General features: G+C 35.7%; 3 protein-coding genes across 3 annotated transcripts in view; all 3 read left to right on the plus strand.

Moving 5' to 3' along the window:
• Positions 1-26,391, plus strand: part of LOC129945537 (dual specificity protein phosphatase MPK-4) — a 172,917-nt gene that overhangs the window by 108,409 nt on the left and 38,117 nt on the right. The gene's annotated exons all lie outside the window — the stretch shown is intronic.
• Positions 613-3,118, plus strand: LOC129945538 (uncharacterized). The gene is made up of 5 exons (XM_056055344.1): positions 613-826; positions 886-1,340; positions 1,400-1,687; positions 2,722-2,876; positions 2,946-3,118. Exons 1-4 carry the CDS (start codon positions 714-716, stop codon positions 2,826-2,828), a joined length of 963 nt encoding a protein of 320 aa, XP_055911319.1. The 5' UTR covers positions 613-713; the 3' UTR covers positions 2,829-2,876; positions 2,946-3,118.
• Positions 23,153-25,475, plus strand: LOC129945536 (glucose dehydrogenase [FAD, quinone]-like). The gene is made up of 2 exons (XM_056055342.1): positions 23,153-23,545; positions 23,612-25,475. The coding sequence occupies exons 1-2, from the start codon at positions 23,258-23,260 to the stop codon at positions 25,178-25,180; spliced, it is 1,857 nt and encodes a 618-aa protein (XP_055911317.1). The 5' UTR covers positions 23,153-23,257; the 3' UTR covers positions 25,181-25,475.

Consider the following 26,391-nt stretch of genomic DNA (forward strand, 5'->3'; position numbering starts at 1 on the left):
TATTTCTTCCAATTCTATTCGTTGACGGTGATGGCCTGGGAAGCATAATTTTCTAAGAAATAGGTAAGGACCGATAAGTACATTTATTTGGATGCATTGTCACCTCGTGAATTCCACGTGGATTGGGGTCGTCCCAGATCCGAAAAATATTTCTTATTTAAGTATCCATTCAGGCAAAGTTCTTTTAAGCGAAGCGGAACTGAAAGCTTAAGATTCTGCTGTACACTTTCAAAGTTCGGATTTTACTGATTTTTCACTAGTCCGGTGGATTTGAATTTGGAAAACAGACGTTGAATAGTTGACTTGGAAGGACGACCATAGACGACCCCATAAAAAAAGGAAACGCGCTCATCGTTGCTACTAGGGAACACCCTTTTTGATAATAAAGTTTTCATTTGCACACTTTGCTCGACGCTGTAACGTTGTGATGATGTGTCTTTAGTGACTGATTAGGTATTATGACGGAATGTAAAATAAACAATTTTGCCAAAACGATCTGTCAAAATCAACCCGTCCCTATTGGAAAACACTTACTTCCGTGAAGCCTTATTGATTAATTTATTTTAACACAATAAAATAACCAAAAAAACACCCTAATTTTAAGCTTTAAAAAACACAGTCACACACAGTTTATCAAATCTTTTGTCTCGAAATCTCAGTAAACATTTTTTATAAAATCATTTAATAGGAAGTTACATTTTTTTTTAAGAGTCATGCCTCACTTTAAGCCTACATTAAAACTTGATTTACCTGGAGATTTCGGCTTGCATCCTGAACAATCACCAGATTATTTTATTGAGTCTCAACAGCAAGAAAAATTATTTGTGTAAGTAGGAAAGTTTTCCGTCGTGTCGTATCTATTTTTAACTCTCTCGAAACCTATAGTAAGCCCCCTAATTGGTGTTCACCTGGCAGTGGAGTTGAATTGCTAGCTCTCCAAAATGAACGTGATCATGTCCAAATGCTTCAACTTCAACATGATATGCTTGAAAATGCCAAACGACAACGCATCACAAACTCCAATCGATTTCATGAAATCCTTGCGATGCAAACTGAGATTCGAAAGCGTTTAATTGGGGCGAATGTTTTTTTCAAAGATTGTGATGACAAAAAGAGATTGGCTACAGCAACAATTGCCAAAGAGAAGCAAATTCACATGGAGTTTAAAGATTCGATAAACACTTTAAAACAAAATACTAATATTTTGTTTAAGTTTTATGAGGATCTTAGAAAAGTCGTTAAGGAATTAGGACCATATGGAAAAGTTATTGAAGAGGTTGCTAATGTTTCCAATAACTGTTGTTCGATTGAAGACTGCATGAAAAAATGTGATGCCTTAAGTAAGTCTTGGAATACTGTTTGATACGAAATATTTACAAACGCTGATTCTTAAATTTAGTGATGACACAAGTTGAAGTTTGTGAACTCCAAAAGAATAAGCTTCAAGAAATCGAAAATGTACGTCTTCAAATGATAAAACTTACAAATGAAGCTAAACTGACAGTTCTTGGGCTTAATAATGAACTTTCTGAACTGGAGAGAGCCTATTCTCAAGTACATTCTGAATGTGCGAGATTAGAAAACATTATTGGAAGCACAAAGGATTGTATAAATGAACACAAATTCAACACTAATAGAATTGTTGATGAGATCTCGATAATGTACCGCTTACTATGTCGACGCAGAGGTAAGTTCCATCTATTTTATTTTTCTTTAAACTGCAATTATGGATGTGGTAGGTTTTAAAAAGCAAGTTAAAAAAGAAAATCACATTCACATTCAAATTGCATATCTTAACTTTTTAATAATGTAATTTATGATTTAATTCCAAGCCGAAAATAAGTTTTCACTAATAATTTACAACTTAACAGAAAATTTTTGTATTATGGAGTGCCTAATTCTTTAACTTCAAATTCTGTTAGGAAGATAGAAAAAAGATAGACGACATGGAATACAAAATTCCTGACTGAAATAATTATCCATTTTCATTTTAAAAGTTGGCTTGGCCACGGGGCAAGACCCGAGAAGATTTTTGCTAGTCTCGTGTCAATCTTGTCAAAATTTTAAACTCTTTACGGTATGTCGAATAACTGAGTCTCGTCTAAGTGTCGCTTATTTTGTCGTCAGTTTTTCCATCGATAGTCTCGTCTCGTGTTGTCTTGTCTCTTCTTTGTGTATTTTCAAATGGGAACTCTGTCAATAAAGCAAGTCGGTAGTTGAAGACGTTTAATAGTCTGTGATTTGGCAAATATGCAGTAAATTGTTTTTTGACAAACTCATTACCTAACATTTTTTTCGATCTCGATCATAGTGATCCTTCAATGAAATTCGACAGTTTTTGCCATTCTGAAATAGTATTTGACAGTAATAATATTCTGTAAATATAAAGTTCTAAAATCACCCTTTTTATGGGAAAAAATTCAATTTTTTAGAAGTTTCTTTGTACATTCAATTTATTAATTGTAGAAGCATCAAAATATCACATTTTCTTCTATCTTAAAGAAGAGTATAAAACCCGAAAAGACAGACAAGCTAATTTCGGTACAAAAGAATCAGTTCCTGGTCTTTTCTCGATGCCGCGAGACGAGATCGAAACAGATATTGTGTCGTTGCAAGCTTTAAGAGTACTTACTTCTGCGTGATGTCAAAAGTGTTTAAATAAAAATCTTTCATTCATAACTTTAAATGAAATAAAAACTTGAACTTAATTTTTTATTCAAGGTTTATGCCCGGTTCTTAGTAAAGATGATATTGAATTGGAATGTGATTTTATAAAATCTGAAATTGAAATTTTAAGAGATGTTATAAATAAATGTCTTCAGAAATAAGATTTGAAATACTTAAATTTTATTGTGTACAAAGATGACGACCTTAAAGTAAGATAAAAGAATTAATTCAATTTTTAGAAATTTTTGTTTGTTTTAATTTAAAAGTATTTTTCTTAGAATCACAGTTATAATTTGGTAACAACGGATGTGTTGTTTAGCTAACTTCCTTGGGAACGTTTTCAACAATCAAAATCATGAAGTTGTAGTTTTTATAAGGAGAATGATTAAAATTTTTGAAAAATGTTTTGTGAAAATTTGTTGTCTTATAATAAAAATCATTGTTTGCAGGACAAAAAAAAATATGATTTTCCTAAATAAATAATAATTAACGCTGTAGTATCCGTGGAGTGATGGTAAGTGCATTGGACTGTCAGATAAAGGAGCAAGGCAAAAGGGTAGATCATCTCTACTCTTTGTTGCCTGGCCTGGCGCAATTTAGACCATAAAGGGCGCGCTGCCGGACACGCGCCTTAAAGTCCTAGCTGTGAATGTAAATTCACTGATTAGGATTGAACGAAGAGCCAATATGTTCCAATTGTTGACAGACTACAGTCCCGATGTGTTTATGGCTAGCGAAACTAAGCTAAACCACAAACGCAAATTGACTCATAAAAATTACAATATCGTAAGAAGAGACCGGCCCGATTCCACTCAAGGGGGCGGTGTCGCTCTCTTTATACGAAAAGGCATTAATTATAAAGTCATATACAACAATGAATTGCGAAAGCTCAAGACGCTAGAAGTTTGCGTTGTACGCATCTCTCTCACTCAAGGGAAGCGGATGTATATGATTGCGGCTTATGCGGCTGGAGCTCCGCAGGTTACTTACTTTGCTTCAGAACTCGAGATTCTTTTTAGGGAACTGAAACTGAGCTTGGAAGAAAACTATTTCATCTTGGCCGGTGATTTGAACGCAAAACATGAAGATTGGGGAAATCAACATAGTAATCCCAGAGGTAATCATCTTTTTAATTTGATGAATCTTTACAGCGTTGAATATGGCGTCGACCTGCTGGCTACTGAAAGGCCATCGTATCCAAGAAGTGGCTCCTTTCTGGACCTTTTGCTGTACGACACTAGACTGACAGTAACAGACAAAGTGGGTAATCATTCTCGAAACTGCTTACAGACAGTCGAGTACGACAGTGATCACTGCGGACTGGCTGCTGTAATGCAGATTCCGAACGAACGCGTGGAGTTGGAGGAATACGTTGCAACGCACTCTTACAATTACAGTAAGATGCGTTGGCCTCGTTTCACCAACGCCTTAGCGAGAGAACTTCGTTCGAGGGACATAGCCCCACCAAACAACAGAAACCTGACAAATACAGAAAATGACCAACATTTACAACAGATGGACGAAACAATAAAACGAACGATGGAACGGACAATCCCAAAGTACAGAGAACGGGACCAAATGGACGCTTACAGAAACGCGACAATTGACGCACTGCGAAAGCACAAGAGTGGCTTACTGACAAGACTCAAAAACTTGTATAGACGACTTACAGACCCACACGACTTGGAGGTTAGGACACTGAAATCGTCAATAAAAAATGTCAATCTGTTGATTAAGGAGAACTACAGGCTATCAATTAACAAGTACTGGGACCGCAATATCCGGTCAGTTAATTCGAGTGACCCTAGTATGTTCCCCAAAATCAACAAAATATTCAGGAAAAACAACGACAATGACCTTCCGAGCCTGAAACTCCAAAGAACCGAAGAGAACAGGGACGTATTCAGGACAGCGCAAATAGATCCAGAAGAAGCCATCTTTGACGATGACTTTTACATAAATGAAGATCCGAAGGAAAAAGTGGAGGCGGTGGGAGCTGCTTTTCAGCAAGTGTACAAGGTGAATGTTAGTATTCGTCCCAAACCACAACCCGGAAAACAGAGCCTTACTTAATCACGTTTTTCTTCGAAATGATAAGGCACAGTGGAGATTTGAGAACCGCGGTTTCATGCGGTTCAATGACGATTCCCTGGGAAATGCCATAATATCTGAGGAGGAAGTTCCTTTTTAGTGACGAAGGTTGAGCTTCAGCTCATCTTCAATTCAATAAAAATAAAAAGTCAGCAGGTGTCGATGGTATATCCAACGTTGTACTAAGACATTTACCGATGGAAGCAATTGACATTTACACCACGCACTTCAATAATGCACTGAATAATGCATATTATCCAGTGCATTGGAAGACCTCTGTGGTTCATCCTCTCCCGAAAAAGGAAAAGGACAACTCCAACCCGTCAAATCTTCGGTCGATAAGTCTTCTTCCGAGCATCAGCAAAGTTTTCGAAAAAATCATTAATAGGGCTCTGACTAAGTGGGCTGCGGACAAAAAATAATTCCGGATAAACAGTTCGGGTTCAAGGCGGGTCATGACACAATTCATGCTGCGTCTAAACTCGTTTCTGATATCCAATGGAATAAATCAAAACAACAATGCACAGGTGCTGTTCTGATTTGGAAAAGGCCTTTGACACCGTATGGTTAGACGGTCTTTACCTAAAACTGACGAGATTTGGCATAAGCAAGCCATTGTTGTATATACTTTAAGATATGCTTAACGCTAGAAAGTTTGTTGTCAAAGTGGCAATGTAACTTCTATCACAACATTCTCAATTAAAAATGGTCTTCACCAGGGAGCGGTGAATTCGCCGATTCTCTTCAGCATTTACACCAGCGATCTGATAGGTAGTCTTACAAAGGCAATTGCGTACGCCGACGATCTAATTGCGTACAGAACGGCCCGAAAGGTTGAGGTTATTAGAATTCTCTTGCAGCGTGATTTCGACAAGATTGAGCGATATTGCGACGACTGGAAACTGAAAATAAATGTCCAGAAGTCGGAGACAATTCTGTTCCGGACTCCGTTGGCTGGGGCTACGAGGGATACGTGTAAGAATTGGAGCAAGATGGTCATCGTTGATCTTCACGGGCAGCCATTAGCGAGCAAAAGTGTAGTGAAGTACCTCGGTATCCGGTTAGATCAGTATTTATATTTCGACAGACATATAAATGCTGCTCTGACCAGGGCCAGAGGAGCCTTCGCTCTGACGAAACGGCAGTCGGCTTGACCCCAGAGGGAAGGTAATTTGCTACATGGCCCTCATACGGCCAATGATCGTTTATGGTTGTCCTGTGTGGTTCAAAGTTGCCCCTTCCCAGATGGAGAAGTTTCGGGTGTTCGAGCGGCAGTGTTTACGACGCTGTACCGGCTTATATCGAACAGCCGAGTCTTCTTATGTGCATTACTATTCCAACGAGGTCCTATACAACGGGGCTCGAATCAACAGAATTGACAATTTCGTGATAAAACTCGTCACATTGCAAGAGCTATGTCCTCGACCAACAATTTAATTTTCGGGGCGTTTTATCCGAACGACGAGTATTTTGAGAGTGCACGCTTGAGCGGCATCATCCACCAGAGGAATTCCTCTTTTTAGACAAATGCGGTCTGATACAGGATAGATTGGCAGTTCCGTTAATCTACCACGTCAGACGAAGAACCGTGGATAGGCGACTCCCGTACAGTCGGGACGTCATGGCACAAAGAGGAGCGGAGCTCCTTCGGTTCAGTAGGGCTATGTCTAAACGGGACCGAACTGATAGCGTGAAGCAGGAGAACCAGTTTTGGTGGCTTCAATCGGCACTTGATAGTGGGTAGTCGGGATGGGGTTTTAAGCCTTGGCCGGCTTACATACTTGTTTTATGTTTAGGGTTTAGTTTTAAGTAGAATAGGCATGGTGGCACGAAAAAAAAAATAAAAAAAAAAGAATTAAAAAAAAAAATAAAAAAAAAAAAAAAAACATTAAAAAACATTAAAAAAAAAATAAATAAAAATAAAAAAAAAAAAAAAAAAACAACGAAATATGAAAAACAAAAATTTTAGATAGTTAGATTTGCTGCTGTGGTTGTTCTAGTTTTAAGTAGTTTATAGGTAGAATAGGTAGTTTAAGTTAGTTTTAAGTTTTATTTAAGGACCTTATTTTAAGTAGTTTGTAAGTAAAAATAAATAAAAAAGGTTATTGATATTAGTTTTTTCAAAATTTTCTAATAAAAACAAAACAAATAAAATTTAAATGGAAGTAAAATAGATCTTAAAGCCGAAAGGCATTAGTAATTAGTGTTATAGTTAAGCTTAGAGTGTCCGTATGGGACCATTAAGTTAGTTGTAAGTTATGGATAATTAGGCTAGTTTTATGAATTTTTGTCTAGCTTTAAGATAGGTTTAAGATTGAATAAATAAAAATGAATTTGGAAAAAAAAAAAAAAAGTGCATTGGACTGTCATGCCAGAGGTCTTAGGTTCAATCCTTTCTTGTGCCTTCTAACGTTTTTTTACGGATACTCCCTCTTGCGAAGAATTGACACATCCCCCTCAAATTAATTCGGATTCGGCTTAAAACTGTAGGTATCCTTTATCCATGATAACAATACCCGCACACAGGAATTGTTGAGAGTTGTAAGTCACCAGGTCCTAATTCCCAAAGGACTGTTGCTCCACCTGGTTATTATTATTAATAAAATAATAGCGCTATACAGGAAATATAAGTATATGTACGTTTAAAAGAATAATTTGTAATAGCCCAAGAGTTCACAGAAAATTTGTCCGCGTTTGTTTTCGTCACATTTAAAGAGGCACCTGCTTGGTTGTGGAGACACCTAAAACGTTAAGGAACGTATAAGTTAACATTTATTACCTTGCAAATCAAAAAACTTCAACGCAATAATCAATGTGTACCTTATTAAAAATCGTATCCATTGGAGCTATGTTTACATCCCTATGAAAAGATATTTAGCTCTAAGAAATTTCGGTTTTAACAACGGAACAAAATATGTCCTGGGGAATATGGGTAATGTTATAAATATCCTTATAGTATATTTTTTTGGCGCCCTGTGGCGGCCATTTTGTTTTGGTGACATCTGTCAAATCCTTTGTTTATTACGACATAAGGGGCTTGAAAGTAAGGCAAGTTTCTAGCATTTGATTGGCCATATAATGGAACATTTGGAAGTTCCAAGTGAAAATTATTCTAAACGCGAGCGATTTATTCTAGGTGGTAAATGGGGAAGATGTGTTGAATCAAAGATCGTAAGGCTCAGAAAATCATTGCAACGTGTGTTAAACAGCAGCGGGCAAAAAAGTATGTATGGTTTACATTATGAACTGTTAAACGTCTGGTGACTTGTGGAAAAAATTGTGTTCAGTTTACGAGCAGAAATCAAGCGCAAGTATAAGTTTACTTCAACAGCGTTTCTTTAGCTTTCAAAAAGATCCAGCGGATGACATGGCCGCACACATGAGCAAACTAGAGAGCTTAGTGTAGCAGCTAGGATACGTCGGAGAAGTGGTTTTTCCGTCCATGTTCATTGCAAAAATTTTAATGACTCTGCCCAGTCGTTTCTTCTATTTTTCAGTGTTTGGGAGTCCACAGACATTAAAGCCGAACAATTGGAAATCTGAGGTAAAGTTTCATCATGGAAGAAACCCAGTTAAACGCAATGGACCACGCGGCATCGTCATCAGCATCTATTGAGGAAAGTAGTGCACTTGTCGCACATAAAGCACATGGACAACATTTCATCAAAATACTCGGAGTATGTAATCAGTATGGATATTGGAAGACCGATTGCCCAAATAAAAATAAACGTTTAAATTATGCAAACAAAGAACAGAGTAGTGATAGCGATTGCCATTCTTGGTTTGCTCTACAGTACATTCTAATTTGGTGCAGATGACTGGGTACTAGACTCAGGCGCAATTAAGCATATGACTTCTCGAAGAGAATGGTTTAGTGAATATGTAGATCTTGAGGAACCGGGAATGGAAGAAAAATTCAAGAACGTGGTAGATGCTTAATCAAAATAGTATTAGCTTTCAATGATCAGGAGTGGGTTGAAAAGACACTTGTTGACGTATACTTTGTTCCTGATGTCAAAATAAATCTGTTTTCTTCAGGTAGTGCTCTCGACAAGGGTCAAAATATGTTTGTCTTTTCAAAGACGACTACTCCAACTTCAGGGTCATTTTCTTTATTAATGAGAAGTCGCAAGCTTGTGCGATGATTAAAAATACATAAACTTTGTCCGTTTGATCGTCATATTAAAATTCTCCCATCTGATAATGGCTTAGAATTTAAAAATAAAGAAGTTCAAAGCTTGCTTCAACGCCATGGAATCTTCTATCAGACCAGTGTCCCTTATACACCTCAGCAAAATGGCAGAGCAGAGCGAGATATGCGGTTTATAGTTGAAACAGCAAGAACTATGCTCCATTCTAAGAATTTGCCACTTAAACTTTGGGCTGAAGCGGTTTGGACCTTGTCCTGACAAGTCAAAAACTCCCTATATAATAGAAAAATGTCTTTTGACAATTTAAAAGTTTTTGGAAGCGAAGTGTTTTTACATATACCAAAAGAAAAAAGACAGAAATTAGATAAAAAGTCATCAGAACCAGGAATTTTTGTTGGATACCCTGACAATGTTGAAGGTTACCGTGTATGGTTTCAAAAATTAAACAAAATAGAAATATCAAGAGATGTGTTGTTCAAAGAATTCTCAGTAGTCGATATAAATTCAAACCGCCCCCATTTTATGGAGGAAAATGATGTTGGAAGTTTGAAAAATGATTGAATTATCAATCCTGAAAAAAAACCAAAAGAAAGGCACGTATCGATGCTGAGCCTAGTAACTACGGAGAGAAACTTCGAAGTCATTCTGAAAGCATCAAAATGTATGTGTTGAGGCGAATCCAATAGGAAGCAGCTATCGAGAAAAACTTCGTAGTCATTCCCAAAATAACTTAAAAGGGAGTTTTGGTTTTTACACTAACGCCTTAGAAGGGTATGCTTTTATTTGCAGCCAGAAACATTTGAAGATGCTCAAAAATCGAATAAAGCGGATGACTGAAAATACCATCGAGAAGTACAAGGCACGTCTTGTTGCTAAAGGGTTTAATCAATAAGAAGGAATCGATTATGCAGAAACCTTTAGCCCCGTTGCAAAGTTCACATCGATTCGCACAATTTTCGCAGCCAGTCAACGCCTAGAACTCTACCAATTCGATGTCAAGACTGCGTTCCTAAACGGTTAACTAGACGAAGAAATCTTCATGTGCCAGCCACAGGGGTAGAATGATGGTTCCGGCCGAGTTCGCAAACTTGTTTAAAGTCTTTACGGCTTGAAACAAGCCTCCAGATGTTGAAATACCAGTTTCACAAGTTTATTGGCCGATTTTGGTTTTAAGATCTCTAAAGCTGACCCATGTGTCTTCGTGCTACAACACAAGCAAAGAGCTGTTTATGAACATGATATGGAGTACATCAAAAGTTTTTTAACTCAACATTTCGAGATTAGACTTTTTAAAGCAAACTATTATCTTGGACTTCAAATTTTTCACAAAACAAATGGTGGATACTTTGTTAATCAGTCCTATTATGTCGATAGGGTGCTTCGCAAGTTTAACATGTCAGATTCATGTCTAGTAACTACACTCAGTGATCTCGGAAGCAGATGTGCAATTGTAACGGAAAGTTCATTACCTGTGACCAGATTTCCTTACCGTGAAGCAGTAGGTAGCTTGATGTATTTACCTATTGGAACATGAGCAGATATTTCGTATGCATTGGGAGTAGTGAACGGTTTTTTGGATAAACGAAGTTCTGATGACGTGGAAGTCGTCGAAGGAATTTTCAAAATTGGTATATTATTTAAACCAAACGTTAGTTTAAATTTTTCTATTTACAGTAGATTTTTGACAATTTTGTAGTAGATTATTCGACAAGACGTTCAATGAATGGACAAGTTTGTCTTCTTTGAGGAAGGTTGATTTGTTGGTCGTTGAAAAGGCAACGATGTACAGCATTAAGTACAACTGAGGCAGAGTATGTAGCTGCATCGGAAGCAGTCAAGGAGTTGATGTGGCTTGAGGCGCTCATACACGATCTGCTAGTTCCTCAAAACACTAAACCAGTGCTATATATCGACAACCAAAGTGCTTCGTTCGTGTTAACTTTATCCGAGAGAAATTCATAGAAGGCCAATTCGAGATTTGTTTTGTGTCAGCAAACTAGCAGTTAGCTGATGCTTTTACAAAGCCACTCGCTTAGTCAAGAAAAATCTCCCTAACTATATCAAGTCAATGAACTTATGTCAGAATAACAATTGATCATGTTTTTTCATTCAACAGAAAAGGAGTACTACTCCATGATTTATTTATTTTCAAATCGTGATGAGCTTGTAGCTTGCCTGAGGAGTGCTCTGTAGACAATAATGATTTTGGTAAATTTTGTACTATGAACTTGAAGTAGAAATTTACGTTCAAAAAATGAAATTGACTGCAAATGAAGCCCCTTATGTTGTCTGAACCTGCCCAGTTGCTTAAGGCAAATCGTATAGGTAAGTTACACGATTGTGCTGTTCAATTGATAAAACTTTATTACCAAAATGAGTGTTCGCTAACGCAAACGTTAAGCACATTGTGCCCGTTTTACGGTAGACGTGGTGGCCCATCACAGTCGGCTCTTCAACGTTCAGTAAACAATCAGCCAACACCTGTACGTTCAAGAAACGCAAGTTCGGCTGAAAACATCGGTTGAGGCGGCCCGCTTCGACAGCGAGCGCTGCATAACGATGATAATTAATTTTTGTGGTCCAAATTGAACCACAAACTCGCTGTCCATTAGGACAGCGAGGCGATACGTGCCACACAGTAAACGATACGACATCTACACACAACATCTACACACAACATCTACACGCCCTTATTGAAAAACCCTGACTAAAAAAATAATAATCGTGATTATCTCCGATTCTATAGCTTTTATTACAATTTTTAAGCATATGATCTTTGATAGTTTTATGTCTAGAACATTTTAATATGGTTAACCATTTCAATGATACAGTGCGGTAAGTTTGTAGCGCTCAGCAATTGTTTGAAAATAGATTTTCAGTGAATAAAGTATTGTTTTTGCCTTTAAAATATGTCAATAACGCTAAAAGGATTGTAAAAACTGCTTACTTTCTGTCTTCTTGGCCTTTAACCTTATTATTTATTTATTTACTAGCTAATAGTAATTAGTTATTTATTATATCTGGGAAGACACTCTCGATCAGATCATTTTTAGTTTCAACAACAGTACAGAAATTCTCTGGCAATCTTATGCATTGGGTATCTTGATTACATTCCACTTCACCGTTTCCAATATCTAATAGTTGCTGAGAAAATACTCGTGCTTTCGGATCATTTTGGAGTTGTACTCGCATGTTTTTTTGTTAAACTTTGTGTTTCGACATAAAATGATTGTTTAAAACATGCATTGATTTCATTAGCAAAAGTAGAGCAAGGAATCACTGGCAATGTTTGCCGATAATAGCAGAATAGCTCCGCCAAAAAGTCTGTCATTACTGTTTAAATCCTGCAAAGTTCTATTTAATGCTTCGAGTGAATATTTATGAGCCATGGTAAACTCATCCCAAGTTATAATTAAACTCCTTTGTAACACTGTAGCCATTCCACTCCTTTTCTTAATGTTACACATAGCATTTGCATTTGTAGTGGTAACTTAAAAGCAGAATGTGCTGTTCGACCACCATCTAACAAAGTCGCAGCTATGGCTGATGATGGAATTGCGAATGCAATTTTGTTTTGTGACCGTACTTTCGCAAGGATCAACGATACCAAAAATGTTTTACCGGTTCCATCTGGATGTACTGTATAAAGTTGCTGTTTTGGATGTACTGTATAAAGTTGCCCCAGTGTCTTAGCTTTAAATATAGCTACTCTAGAAGGATGTGGTTAGTAGTACCCGTGGCATGATGGTTAGTGCGTTGGACTGTCATGCAAGGGGACTTGGGTTCAATCCCTGCCTGTGCCACCTTAATTAAAAAAAATAATTTTCGCGGGTACTGCCTCTTGCTAGGAATTGACAAATTCTTCAAGAGTAATTCTTGTTATGAAAAAGTGCTTTCTCAAATTAGCCGTTCGGATTCGGCCTAAAATTGTAGGTCCCTTCCATTCCTGACAACAGTACTCGCACACAGGAATGGTTGCGAGTAGTAAGTCACTAGGCCCTGGTTCACAACGGACTGTTGCGCCACCCCATTTGATTTTAGAAGGATGTGGTTCTCTTTTTTTACGTGGCTCCAAATTTGACATGTTCCATGTAAAATAGAATGGAATATCGGTATACAATAATGTTCTTGCGAATTGGCCAAAGGCATCAGTTTTTTGACAAAGTGAGAAATATCCAGTTACCGTCGTTTTTGGTGGTTCAAATGCTCTTTGAAAAACATTCTCTTCAGTGAAATATATACGTTGACCATTTTCAAGATGGATAGATGGTTCTCTGTGGTGTATGGGAAAACTAAGTATACGCCAGATAGCTTCGTTGCTGCTAATGTATCTGCCCATTTGGTATCGTGCTATTTCATCATATTCATTTATGTTTTGTACTCCAAACATGGCTAAATCACTGCCCCACTTAATGCATTTAATTGAACTACAAAGCTCAACATTAATATGAGCCTTGTATGTTTTTGAGAGCAGTGGTGAGTACGTTACCACCCATTGATTGTCAATTTCTATTTGGTTAGAATTTGACGTTCTTATTTTAAATGTGTGACCGTTATCGGCGTTTCTACGGCGATACAACAGATAACCATCGACATCAGTAATAGTGTCATTCGTGAATTTCTTAGGAAATATTTTTTACATTTCCCATTTTCCATGCAGGGCGATGTCATATTAAAAGCACCACACGGCCCGTGAATCATGTGACTTGTAACAATGTCAAATAATTCTTGATAAATTGATGAATCTGGAATTTAGGCTTAAGTTAGACCATTACACCTAAAATACCAACTTTCACCGAAATCGGTTGACTTGGTGAAGTGTTCACTGGGAACATACATATGACACTGGATTTTTATATATTAGGATTTTTAAAATATCAATTTACAATTAAAATTGTTATTAATATGTGGAAAGAGCAAATAGCAGCCAGTTCTTGCAGATCGAGGTTTATTGTTTCCTGGGGAAGTGACCATGGTGGTTGAGTTGGTGTAAATTCGGTGTTTCTGGTTAGAGATAATTGTAGTTTCTTTTCTGATTCCAGGATATGATGTATTGTAGATGGGAGTCTTCTATGACGTTTGTGAGAAATTGCTTTGGCAATATCACCATCTATCACTGACCTAGTTTGAAAAACTAATTTCCCATTAAGCTTAGCAATATTTTCAAAATAACTCTCTTCTATAGTTGGTAGTCCAGCCTCAGCAAGTATGATTTTAATAGGTGTGGTGGGGAAAGCACCAAGACTTTTCCGAGCTGCTTGGTGGTAAGTTGTTGCCACGATGTTCTTAGTAGCTCTTGGACATGAACCGTAGATTGGCAAAGCATAATCAACTTTACTTAAAATTAACATTTTAGAAATATGGCAAAGCGAGTTAACATGAACATTACTTTTATTAGACGATAGATATTTAATTACATTTAGCCTTGCTGCTAGAGCTTTCTTTAAATAAGTACAATGTGGTTTCCAGTTATATTTGTTGTTAATAATAAGCCCTAGAACATTTAGGTTAGTTACTTCTTCTATTTTTGTGTTGTTAATGACTAATTCTAAGTTAGTGCAGTTACGTTTTCTGCAAACATGAATTAATCTGCATTTTTCCAAAGAAAGATTAGAACCAGAGGTAGAAGACCATTGGTTAATTTCATTAAGTAACATGGAAAATAATGATTTTGTTTTATCTAGGTCATTGTATTTACAAAATACAGGGAGATTCTTAAACATCGGGTATGATATCTTATCTCGTCCTGGTGTTTTTCCTTGTAGTCTAGATAGACAGCTTTCAAGTTCTAGTGAATTGATATCAGATTCAATTCGTAGAGCCGCTGCGTTGAGGGCCGGCTGGGAAGTAATGTCGAGACTTGCGAGTTTTTGAAAGTTATAAGCCATGGGAAAGTTTGAGTCATTGGAATTATTTGACCATGTGTGTGCAAAAAAGTTGCAGATTTCATTTGGATTGGAGATTGTACTCGAATGGGTGTTGATGGGCAATATAGTTTTTGGGGTGTGATTACCTGTAAGGGTTCCAATACGTTTCCAAACTAAGCTTGTGGATGTATTAGGATTGATTGCGCTTGTAAATTCATTAAAGCTTTTGAGTTTGCTGCTTTTTAGAGTTCTTCTGAAAAGAGCATTAGCTTTTTTGTATGCTAAGGGTTAACTTGAGTAGGGTTTATCAAGAAAGCCCTCCAAGTTTTAAACTTAGCACTTCTAAGCGTTGAGAGTTTGTGGTTCCACCATGGTACAATTCTCTTGAAAGTTATTGGAGATGTTTGTGGAATCAAGTCGTTTGCTCTTAAGAAGTATTTCCAGTTGGCCAGGTCTGTTTTGTATCTTGGGATATGCCAGGTCTGTTTTGTATCTTGGGATATGTTTGTAAGTTTCTGGTCTTGTAGGAAGACGGAGGAAGATGGTTATTGGGAACTGATCACTGTTGTGCAAATCATCTGATATATGCCAAGTTATTCTTGGAAAGAGTATAGATGAACAACATGATAGGTCAACGTGGGTAAAAGTGCGATGGTTCAACCCATGTGAGTTGGAGAACCATCGTTTAGAACTGCTAAGTCAGATTTCATTAAGAAGTCTTCTATGATTGAGCCCCTTTTGTTTGTTTTTGGAGGTCCCCATAACTGACTCCAAGAATTTATATCTTCACTGAAAGTGAATGGAGGCTGAATTTGGCGAATAATATTCTCTAAGTCTGATTAAGTAAAGTTGGTATAGTTACTTTAATACCGATATCAACTTGTACAGCTGTTGATAATATATTAGAATTTATTTGTTTATGTACGTGAGGAATATTGCTTTTTTATAAGCAAACCAATGCCCTGAACCGAAGATAAATTGTATGAGTGGTTGACAAAGTAACCAAGATATGAGTTTGGTTTTATTGGATCTACATTATAGGCTTAATGGGTTTCTTGGAGTGAAATCATATCATATTTGTGTTCCTTTAATCTTTTTTTTCATCTTATTGTACTAAACTTTATAATAAAATCGTATATATTGGTAAATTAACTGATTCCTAGATACCATTATTTACGACTTTGTGACCTTCTAATCTCATCAATATTATAGTTCATAATTTATGAAATTATTGTTTTAATATACTTATGAAGCAATCGAAACGTAAACAATTAAGATAAATGATATAAATATCTCATAAGCTAATCCAAGCAACAATATTAATTTGTCTAAGAAAATCCTTTAATTGTTATTTGCATAAAATATGAATTTTAAATCCCCATATAATACCTACTTGGACATTCATTCATTATTCAAAATAAAGAAGAGCTATACTGAATATTCCCTTACAAACATTAAAAATAGTTAAATAGATTAATCGTTTCTAAAAAAAAACAACACTAGCTACGTAGCAAGTTACAAATAAAATTTTGTATCCTCTTCCCCAGTTACAAATATTCATTCAATTGGGAGTGGTATGAACTTACCATAGTACGAGTCGACTTTGAAATGTAGGACTTGAAAAGCAAATTTAACTTTTGCAGTATATTTCATTCAAGTTTGTTTAAGTATCAAAGCCAATATCTTGAAAAGTTGAAATTTGTGTTATTTTAAAAAATAGATAATGAAGAGAAAGTGACATTCAGTTAGATTATTTGTACTCTAAAATAAAAGCAATTAAATTAAAAGCGTTGTGAAAAGAAAATGAAGTTTATCGATGCTGTTTAATTAACAATAACATTAATTATCTTTCAGATCTTCAACAAAAATATTCACCTCTTTTAATTTTAATTACTATTGACATTTTTAAAGGTAAAATATTACGTCAAAATGTGGTATTTCAGCAAAAAATTTTGATCTTAAAATTCAAAAAGTTTGGAAATTCCTTCAAACTTAAGAAATGTTATCACGATGTCTTTATTTACACCTAACTCAGCTGGTCAACGAGCCCACTCGAATATCGGACGTGGTAGGTCGAGCAGAAAACACTCTTGACTTGTTTCTCACCTCTGATCCTGGTAAGTATACTATCAGTGTTCTATCTCCTCCACGCACATCTGACCATTGTGTTATATCAGCAAATTTCTCGTGTTAAAACTCTCCAGTTAAAGAAAAAGCTCCTAAGAGAACCGTTTGGCAATACGAGAAAACCAACTGAGACGGTCTCAATAATTACTTCAGAATCTTTAACTGGTCTCTATGCTTCCTCAAAAGTGACATCGACGCCAGCGCTGATATGATCACAAGTTTGATTCTCCTGGGAATGAGAACTTTTATACCGAATATTGTCAAAAGTATCAGACCTTAGGAAAACGCATGGTTCGATGCGAGCTGTAAAGAAGTTATTAGGGTCAAGAAGGTAAGTTTCCGTTGTTTTAAAGCCAATCCAACTGAGGAAAACCGGAATAAGTTAAAGCAAGCCAGGAAGACCTGCAACGCCCATATTCGACGAACCAAATTTGTACATGACCAAAAATTACGACAAAAAATACTGCAATGACCCAAAGGCAGTACAAATTTTTGGTCATTTGTAAAAAAATATGAGAAATTCTTCATCTTCCTCGGTTTGTACGCTCGTTGTGAATGACACTCCATTTGTTAGCTCCTTAGAGAAAGCAAATCTCTTTACTAGGCAGTTCGACGCAAATTCAACGCTGCCAGTGAGTATTATGACTCCGTCTGAAGGTACTTGAGCGAGTTAGTGATTCTATGGGCCAAATCTTTTTTCGCACTCGTACTGTAGCAAGAGTCCTAAAACATACATAAATCTGCTGGCCCGGATAGTATCCTCGCTTCTGAATCTTCCTCACCCTTTAATTACCGATCGATTGCGCTTACGTCTGATTAATTATCAGCTCAAGAAATATCTTGAAGATCGAAAGCTTCTTAATGACCGACACTACGGCTTTCGTAGCAATAAGTCTACTTCTGATCTCAATCTTTACATCGTTTTGGAAAAATTAAGATTATTGCACTTGATATTTCAATAGCATTTGATAGGGTTTGGCATCAGGCTGTCTTATCGAAAATGCGTGCTTTTGCTTTTCATGAATCCCCCCCTTTGGATTAGTAATTACCTTACGAATCGTTCAATATCAGTTGTATTGGATGGATTCAAGTCTAAAAACCACAAAATAAATGCTGGTGTGCCCCAGGGCTCTATTCTATCTCCAACACTCTTTCTCATTTTTATTAACGTTCTTCTGTCTGCAACTTCTAATCCAATACATTGTTTCGCTGACGATAGTACTCTTAGCTTTCCATATTCGTTTTCAGATTCACATCCCTCTTCTTCGGATGTGAAACAGCAGCGACAAAATATGATAAGCTCATTAAATTCCGACCTAAACAGGATTGTACAATGGGGAATAAGAAACCGCGTGGAATATAATGCTTCGAAACCCCAATGATGTCTTGTATCGTTAAAACGAGATAAACCCCCCTTGCCATTATCCATAAATGGCACTTGCATCAAGGAGACTGAACATCTCGATATTCTCGGTATGTGTATCACCAACCACCTTTTGTGGAACTATCACATATGCGAAGTCGCCAAAAATGCCGCAAGATGTTTGGGTTTTCTAAGGCGATGCAAGAAGTTTTTCTCACTCGTTACGATTCGGGCCTCGAAAGAGAATATTCGGCGTGTTATTGTTGACATACGGCCACAAAGTGGCTATACACCAAAAAGTGGTCAATAATTAGTTTTAAATCCTCCTATTTCGTGATGGCCATAATATATCTTAAGGAATTGTTAAAAATATTTGAAAGGTTACTGTACCAACAAAATCATTTTAAATTGTTTATACTATGATATCCAATTCATATTATGCCAATAAGTTTTCTTTGATTTTAAGAACTACATAAACAATTAAAAATCAACGAATTTATTAAACAATCAATGAAGGAAGTTCACTAATAATAATTTACTCTAAAAATAGAGCGTTACAAATACTTCGGCCAATCATAAACTCAACAATCGCTTTGCTCTTTCATTGTTGTTTCAATAAAATAGATGAACCACTGATTTAATTTAATTTTGAATGCACTCAATTTTATGTTTTTATGATTATTCAGAACAAACAAGAAATAAAAAAGTTTTAAACTAAATAATCCTTATCACAATCGGTTTTGGTTAAAAAAATACATTCCGCTTGAGTTGCCATTGCAGATTGTTTAAAAATAAACAAATGCAGATGGCGCAGTTCACATAATTTATGCAGTGCAATTTTTCGATTTCTTTTTGGGTATGTTTCAATTCGAATGGAAACAAAAATTATGGTACATACGTATTTATTTTGATATTCACTGGACTATTGGGACGTAATGGAATGTTTCTTTTATAACAAGTGTTGTATTAATGAGTTTATTTGCTTTGAAATGTGTGTTTATTTAATTTATTTTTTTAACAAGGTGGTAGATTCTTTGTAAACATTCAAACTTTAACTAATAGTCCAGTCAAAATAGACAAAAATAAGTCCTACCTTAGCCAAAATATAAGGCTGAAAATTGGCAGAGACGTTAAATATCTAATTACAATTGAAATGTCAAAACTCCCCTTCGATCCTCCTTGTGCAAAAAATTGTATTCAAGGTCAAACATACAAGATTACGGTTTTTTCCATTTTTCATGGAAACGGTTAATTTTATCGTGAAAATAGCTTAGACGAAACTTGTAGATCACACAATTCTCCACAAAAATGGTCCAGAAACTTTTTCTAACAAGGCTCACTATTCGTGAGTTATCGCGGTTTTAAAAATTACAAAATTCAGGTTTTACATAATATGCACTTAAATGCAGTCTGTATACGTCATCGGACATTTAATACAAATAAAAAAAAGAGGCTGGGATGCGACCCACACTAATAACTTCCCATCCCGTCTGGCGATCTGTCTACCAAATTTGCGTACTATTTTATGTAGATTTAATTTTTATGAAAAAACGGATTGTTGGGTTTTTATATAAAATTTACTGAATATCGAAAACAATATTTTCTGTGAAATAAAATAAGTTTGAAGCCAATATTTTTTATTTTTGAAAAGCTATTTAAGTCGAAAGTAAATTTTTACCAAGTTTTAGTATTGTTGTTTTTAGAGTTTTATTTTTTTGTAAAAAAACTGTCAATTCTATTTTTTTCAAAATTTTATCGAATATTAAAAACAATATTTCTTACAAGATAAAATTAGTTTGAAGCCAATATTTCAAATTTTTGAAAAGATATTTGAGTCGAAAATCAATTTTTACTAACTTTTGTTAAATTTTGTTTGGGTTTTTAGTTTTTTGTACAAAAACTGTCGATTTTTTTCCAAAATTTTACTGAATGTTAACAACAATATTTTTTGAAAGCAAAAGGTAGTTTAAAGCCAATATCTACAAGTTTTAAAAAGATATATAAGTCGAAAATCAATTTTTACCAACTTTTATAATTTTTTTTTAAAGTTTTTTTTTGGTAAAAAAACTGTCAATTCGATTTTTCTCAAAATTTGTCCTAATGTTGAAAACAATATTTCTTATAAATAAAAATTATTCAGAAGCTATTTTATAAAACTTTTGAAAATATATTTGAGTCGAAAATCATTTTTTACCAACTTTTATTAATTTTTTTTAGGTTTTTATTTTTTGTAAAAAAAACTGTCAATTCGATTTTTCTCAAGGTTTTTCAAAATTTTAAAAACAATATTTCTTATAAGTTAAAATAAGTTTGAAGCCTAAATTTAAAGTTTTTGAAAAGATATTTGAGTCGATATTCAATTTTTACTAACTTTGAGTAATTTTTTTTAGATTTTTGTTTTTTATAAAAAAAAAAACTGTCATTCAATTTTTCTCAAAATTTTATCAGATGTCAAAAACATTATTCTTCGATGCACAAAACTGTTTTGGGGATGAAATCGTATTTTAGTCGCAAAATTTTGGAGGTGACAATTTTTTGTTCAGTTTTTTTGATTTATAAAAAAAATCGTTAAATGGATTTTTTTCAAAAAATATATTTCTTTGATATCACATTACAATATAAAGGGTGTCCCAAAATTAACGCAAAATTTTAATTTAATAGAAAACGCCGTTTTTAGTCTTTTGATAGCTATATTTTTAGTGACTCGTAAAGTACATAGGATAGGGTTATGTATGGAATAACACATCGTACAAATGGCCTCCACGGCTTTGCATGCACATGCGCACTCTTTTGTTGAAATTTTCCATGACCATTCTGCATAAATGTGGCTGAATTTCGTTGATGCAGCGTTGAATCTCCTCCTTTAATGCACGGGTGGTTGTGGGCTTGTTGACATAGACTTTTGATTTCAAATAACCGCATAATGGTGTTAAATCACACGATCTAGGAGGCCAATTTTGATCACCGAAACGAGAGAGTACACGACCTGGAAATGTCTCATGCAGTAATTGAATTGTTTCACGGGCTGTATGACATGTGGCACCGTCTTGTTGAAACCACATATTGGACACATCAATATCATCCAATTTTGGCAGAAAGAACTGTGTAATCATGTCGCGATATTGAGCACCAGTAACAGCCACTGCTTGACCAGCATCATTTTCAAAAAAATATGGCCCAATTATGCCTCCAGCCCAAAATCCACACCATACAGTCACGCGTTGTGGATGCATCTGTTTTTCGACAATCACAAGTGGGTTCTCCGAACCCCAAATGGGGCGATTTTGGCGATTGACAAAGCCATCAAGATGAAAATGTGCTTCATCGCTTAGAATGATTTTGCTCGAAAAATCAGGGTCCATTTGTTGATGTTCAATAATCCATTCCATGGTCATTAGGCTTCAATTGTTGTGTTAATTGAATTTTGTAAGCATGAAGACACAGATCTTTGGTGAGTATACGCTGTAGAGAGGTTCTTGAAATTTGCAATTCTTGTCCACGCAACGAATTGAGGTTCCTGGATTGTCAGGAACACTCTCACGCACTGCTTCGACATTCACATTTGAACGGCTTGTTTTTGGACGACCAGTGTGTTTGGCGTCTCCAACGGATCCAGTCTCCATGAATTTTTCAATTAATCTCTTCACAGTTGACGAAGTTAAAACACTATTCCGACCATATTTTGTATGAAATTTTCGAACTGCAGCCGCCAAGCTTTCACTATTTTTGAAATATTCTTTAATAATGAAGACACGTTGTTCTATCGTGTAACGCTCCATTTTTAATAACCCTATACTGTTAGCTGTCAAATTGCTTTTTTCAGAGTTGCCAACACTTCACTGCACAAATGGCGGCAAATTCAAATCTTGCGACACCCTTTATTATATAAAATTTAATTGAGGTCTCTAGCGTAATTGGTTCGTAAGATATTTAGGGTTAACCAAAATGTTCACCTTTTTTTAAAACTGCTATGGTAAAAAAACCACCAACGCAATTTTCTGCCATATTATCTGTATAACAAAATTTATTTGAAGTCGATATCTCTTCTGGTTCTTAAGCTATGGAGGACGAAAAAAACGTCGCAAACGCTTGGACGTACGGACGTACAAACGTACGTACACACGCACGCACAGACATCTTTCTAAAAATCTTTTATTTCGACTCTAGGGACCTTGAAACGTCGAGAAATGTCAAAATTTTTAATTTGACAAATCGGACCCATTACAATAACTTCATAGGGGAAATTAATAATTACAGCTGACAAAATGGCCGCCACTAAAAATATAAATACAAACTTAAAAAAAAAGTACTGACATTTGGTTATTGGACTTTGAACCATAATATTTAAAAAAAAAAAACAGTTGTTTTACAAAGCAAATACAATTCTGTTCTAAATTGCACTCCCAACTGGTTCAACGTTCCGATTATCTCGGTAAAAACAGCTCAAACTAATATTATTTTAAGTTCCTTAAATGACAGTTTGAAATATTATAACAAGGCTATAAGAATGCTCCTGAGTAGCACATTTGACACAAGATTAAAACTAACAGTGAAATTAAATGGTTTATTATAATAACTTTATGCGGTGAGATGGACATTTTATTGCTTTATTATTATTCTCAAAGCATTTCTGGGATAAGTATAACGGAATGGTAAGCTACTTGCCTTGAAACAAATATTAAGCCCAATCTACGCCACTGCCCATTCTATTCTACTGGCTAAATTATTTTTAAGTTGCACAGGTAGATGATTATAAGTTCTATAACATTTTTGTGTATACCTATCTAAAAATTTGATAAGTTCAAATGTGAAATATTCTATTTTAGCATTAGGTTTTGATAACGCAGATTTTTTTCTTTCGAAGCGATATGAGTATTTGTTTTAAGATAAGAATAAATTACGCAAGTTTATAATTGAAAGCTTTCTCTACCCCCATGGTATTAACTTCAAAACAAATTAAAAATTAGTGCAGAAAAGACGTGTTAAATACTATGTCTGAAGCTTTTGGTAATTGTGTGCAACAAAACTTGGGTCTTGGAAACACTTTGGTGTCAACTCTTCTACACACATTACTCGCTGCCCAATGTAGTCTATCTCCACCAGAGCTATGGCCAAAAGACTATGGACCCACTTATATAGAAAAGGGTTTGGATACATATGACTTTGTGGTAATTGGAGCGGGTACTGCTGGCTCGGTGGTTGCGAGTAGGCTCAGTGAGAATCCTAAATGGAGAGTATTAGTGTTGGAAGCAGGTGGAGATCCTCCAATGGAATCAATGGTAAGTAGTTTTATTGATACATACATCATTCATCAAAATTGAAAGCTGATTTTTATATCTTTTTAGATTCCTGCTATATATTTTAACATTCAACATTCCAAATACAATTTTAACTATTACACTGAGCCGGATGATAAAAGCTGCTTGGGATATAAGAATCAAGTGTGTTATTGGCCACGAGGCAAAATGATAGGTGGCAGCGGAGCTATCAATGCCATGATGTATGTTCAAGGAACAAGCGAAGACTATGATAACTGGGAGCGTAGGGGAAATCCCAATTGGGCTTGGAAAGATGTTCGACTAGCTTTTGAAAAATCCCTTCAGACCAATGATTCAGATCGGAAAGGTTGTGGTTGTGTTAATGATTTCGGTGTACACTATTCTGAAATTCGGGAAATGTTATTCAAAGGAGCTATGGAACTAGGAGTACCTAGACTTAATGACCTTAAAGAAGGTGCCTATATTGGATATACTGCCTTAAAGGGAAACACTAAGAATGGTGTTCGAGGAAGTACTGGTAAAAGTTTCTTAGCGAAATCCAAAGATAGACCAAATCTTCATGTGATTAAGAATGCTGTAGTTACAAAGATCAACCTTGATGAGCATGGAAGTCAAGTCAAAGGAGTGACTTTTGTCTACAACGATCATCAACAACTCTCAGTAAACATCGCCAAAGAGGTTATCCTCTCTGCTGGTGCCATAGATTCTCCCAAAATTCTAATGCTTTCCGGAATTGGTCCAAAAGAACACCTCGAAAGTGTTGGTATCCCAGTTTTGAAAAATTTACAAGTTGGCAATAATCTGCAAGACCATGTTATGGTACCCCTGTTCTTCAAAGTTGATGACAGCAAAGTCAAAGCACAAACACTTAGAGACCAACTTGATGCTACTTACACCTACCTTGTCAATCAAACAGGACCATTAGCTACCACCGGGACTGTTCCCGTAACGGGATTTATCAATTCAGATGAGCAATCCAGTAGTCCATATCCTGATATTTTATTCCACAATATGTTTGCCCAGCGTGGAACTTCAGTTATGGAAACATGGCTTCACTCAGCTGAGGTTGCGGATGACATCGCTAACCCAATTCGTGAAATTCATAAAGATACCCATTTGTTTGTGGCGTTCGTGAAACTTCTTAGACCAAAATCTATTGGATATATTCATTTGCATAGTGCTGATCCAAAAGATCCTCCAAAACTGTTTGCAAATTACCTGGCAGATTCCCAAGATATTGAGACAATTCTGAGAGGAATTAAATTTCAAATGAAAATGGAAGAAACGGCAGCATTCAAGGAACAAAATGCAAAACTACTACAAATCAATCTACCTGAATGCAATGAATTGACATTTAAAAGTGACAACTACTGGAAGTGCTACATGAAATATATGTCAAACACAGTTTATCATATGGCTGGAAGTGTAAAAATGGGACCCGATACAGATTCGAGTGCCGTTTTAGATTGGCGATTAAGAGTGAAGGGAGTTAAGGGGTTAAGAGTTGCAGACACCAGTATAATGCCGAGTATTGTAAGTGGTAACACAAACGGTCCAACTATGATGATTGGTGAAAGAGCTGCTGAATTCATAGTTGAAGACTGGAGTAAATCAAATGTCCATATTGAGTTGTAGGATTTAAGGGCATCATTCAAATTACACACTTTATGGAAATGATGGAAATTAAAATTCGAATATTGGCGCTGAATGATTCGTATTACCGTCTGTATATATATTGCCCAACATTCGAAATTGAATGCCTGAAATGTCGGCTAGTATCGGCTCCTTAAATCTCACTATCATCATAATAGCTTTATTTAAAACAAATGATTTACGAAACTTTTGTTATATTTCTATTGTCTTGTATATTTTTGTCAATGATAATAGAATATTAAACAATAAAAAAAATCCTGATTAAATATAAATTCAAGTATCGCTTTGCTTTGCTTTTATTTTGTTACTTGAGTTTAAAAAAATTTTATAGTTTATTTTGTTGTTTTTGTAGGCTTTCGTGTTTTGTAAAAAAATTGTCAGTTGAATTTTTCTAAAAAAAAAACAATTTTAAATGAGTAACAATATTTTGCATACGATAAAATAAGTTAGATTCAATGTCTATTTTTGAACATTTTACTAAATGTTGAAAACAACATTTTTTATAACATACAATTAGTTTAAGACTAATTTGTTTTTAGTAGACATTGAGTCGAAAATCAATTTTTACCAATTTAATTGTAATGTTTTATTGAGGTATTTATTCTTTGTAAAAGTAGAATCAATTCGATCTTTCTCAAAATTTTACCAGCTTTATTCTTTGTTCCATACAATTATTTTGGGGGTAATATCATGTTCAAATAGTAGACATGTGCATTCAAGAGGACACAAGCTTCCACAGGTTTTTCTCAAAACCTACCTCTGTCTATCAACTTCAACTGTCACCTCCCCGCGGTGAACATCAAGTGCCTAGTACCTCAACTGGCGATTGGGTTTCAACCCCAGTGGAAAGTTGTTGGTGGCAGCAAACGAGAGAGAACACACCAAAGACATATTCTTCGAGCTCCCGGAAAAGACATATGAGAAGTGCCCTGGCTATGACATTCCAAGAAGAGAAGACATCTTTGGTGGTATAATCGGGAGATACAGCCTGCACTACACATCCTCCGACAACGGATTCAGGCTGATCGATTTCGCTGCGGGGCGAGACGTTCTGGTAGCTGGTACGCAGTTCACGCATCACAATATCCACAAGGGGACATGGAAATCTTATGATCAATCAACCGTTAACCAGATTGACTACATTGTGATCGACGCACGACACTTCTCCAGTATACAGGATATCCGAACATACT

The sequence above is a fragment of the Eupeodes corollae genome, chromosome 2, assembly GCF_945859685.1.
Source record: "Eupeodes corollae chromosome 2, idEupCoro1.1, whole genome shotgun sequence".
Lineage (NCBI taxonomy): Eukaryota > Metazoa > Arthropoda > Insecta > Diptera > Syrphidae > Eupeodes > Eupeodes corollae.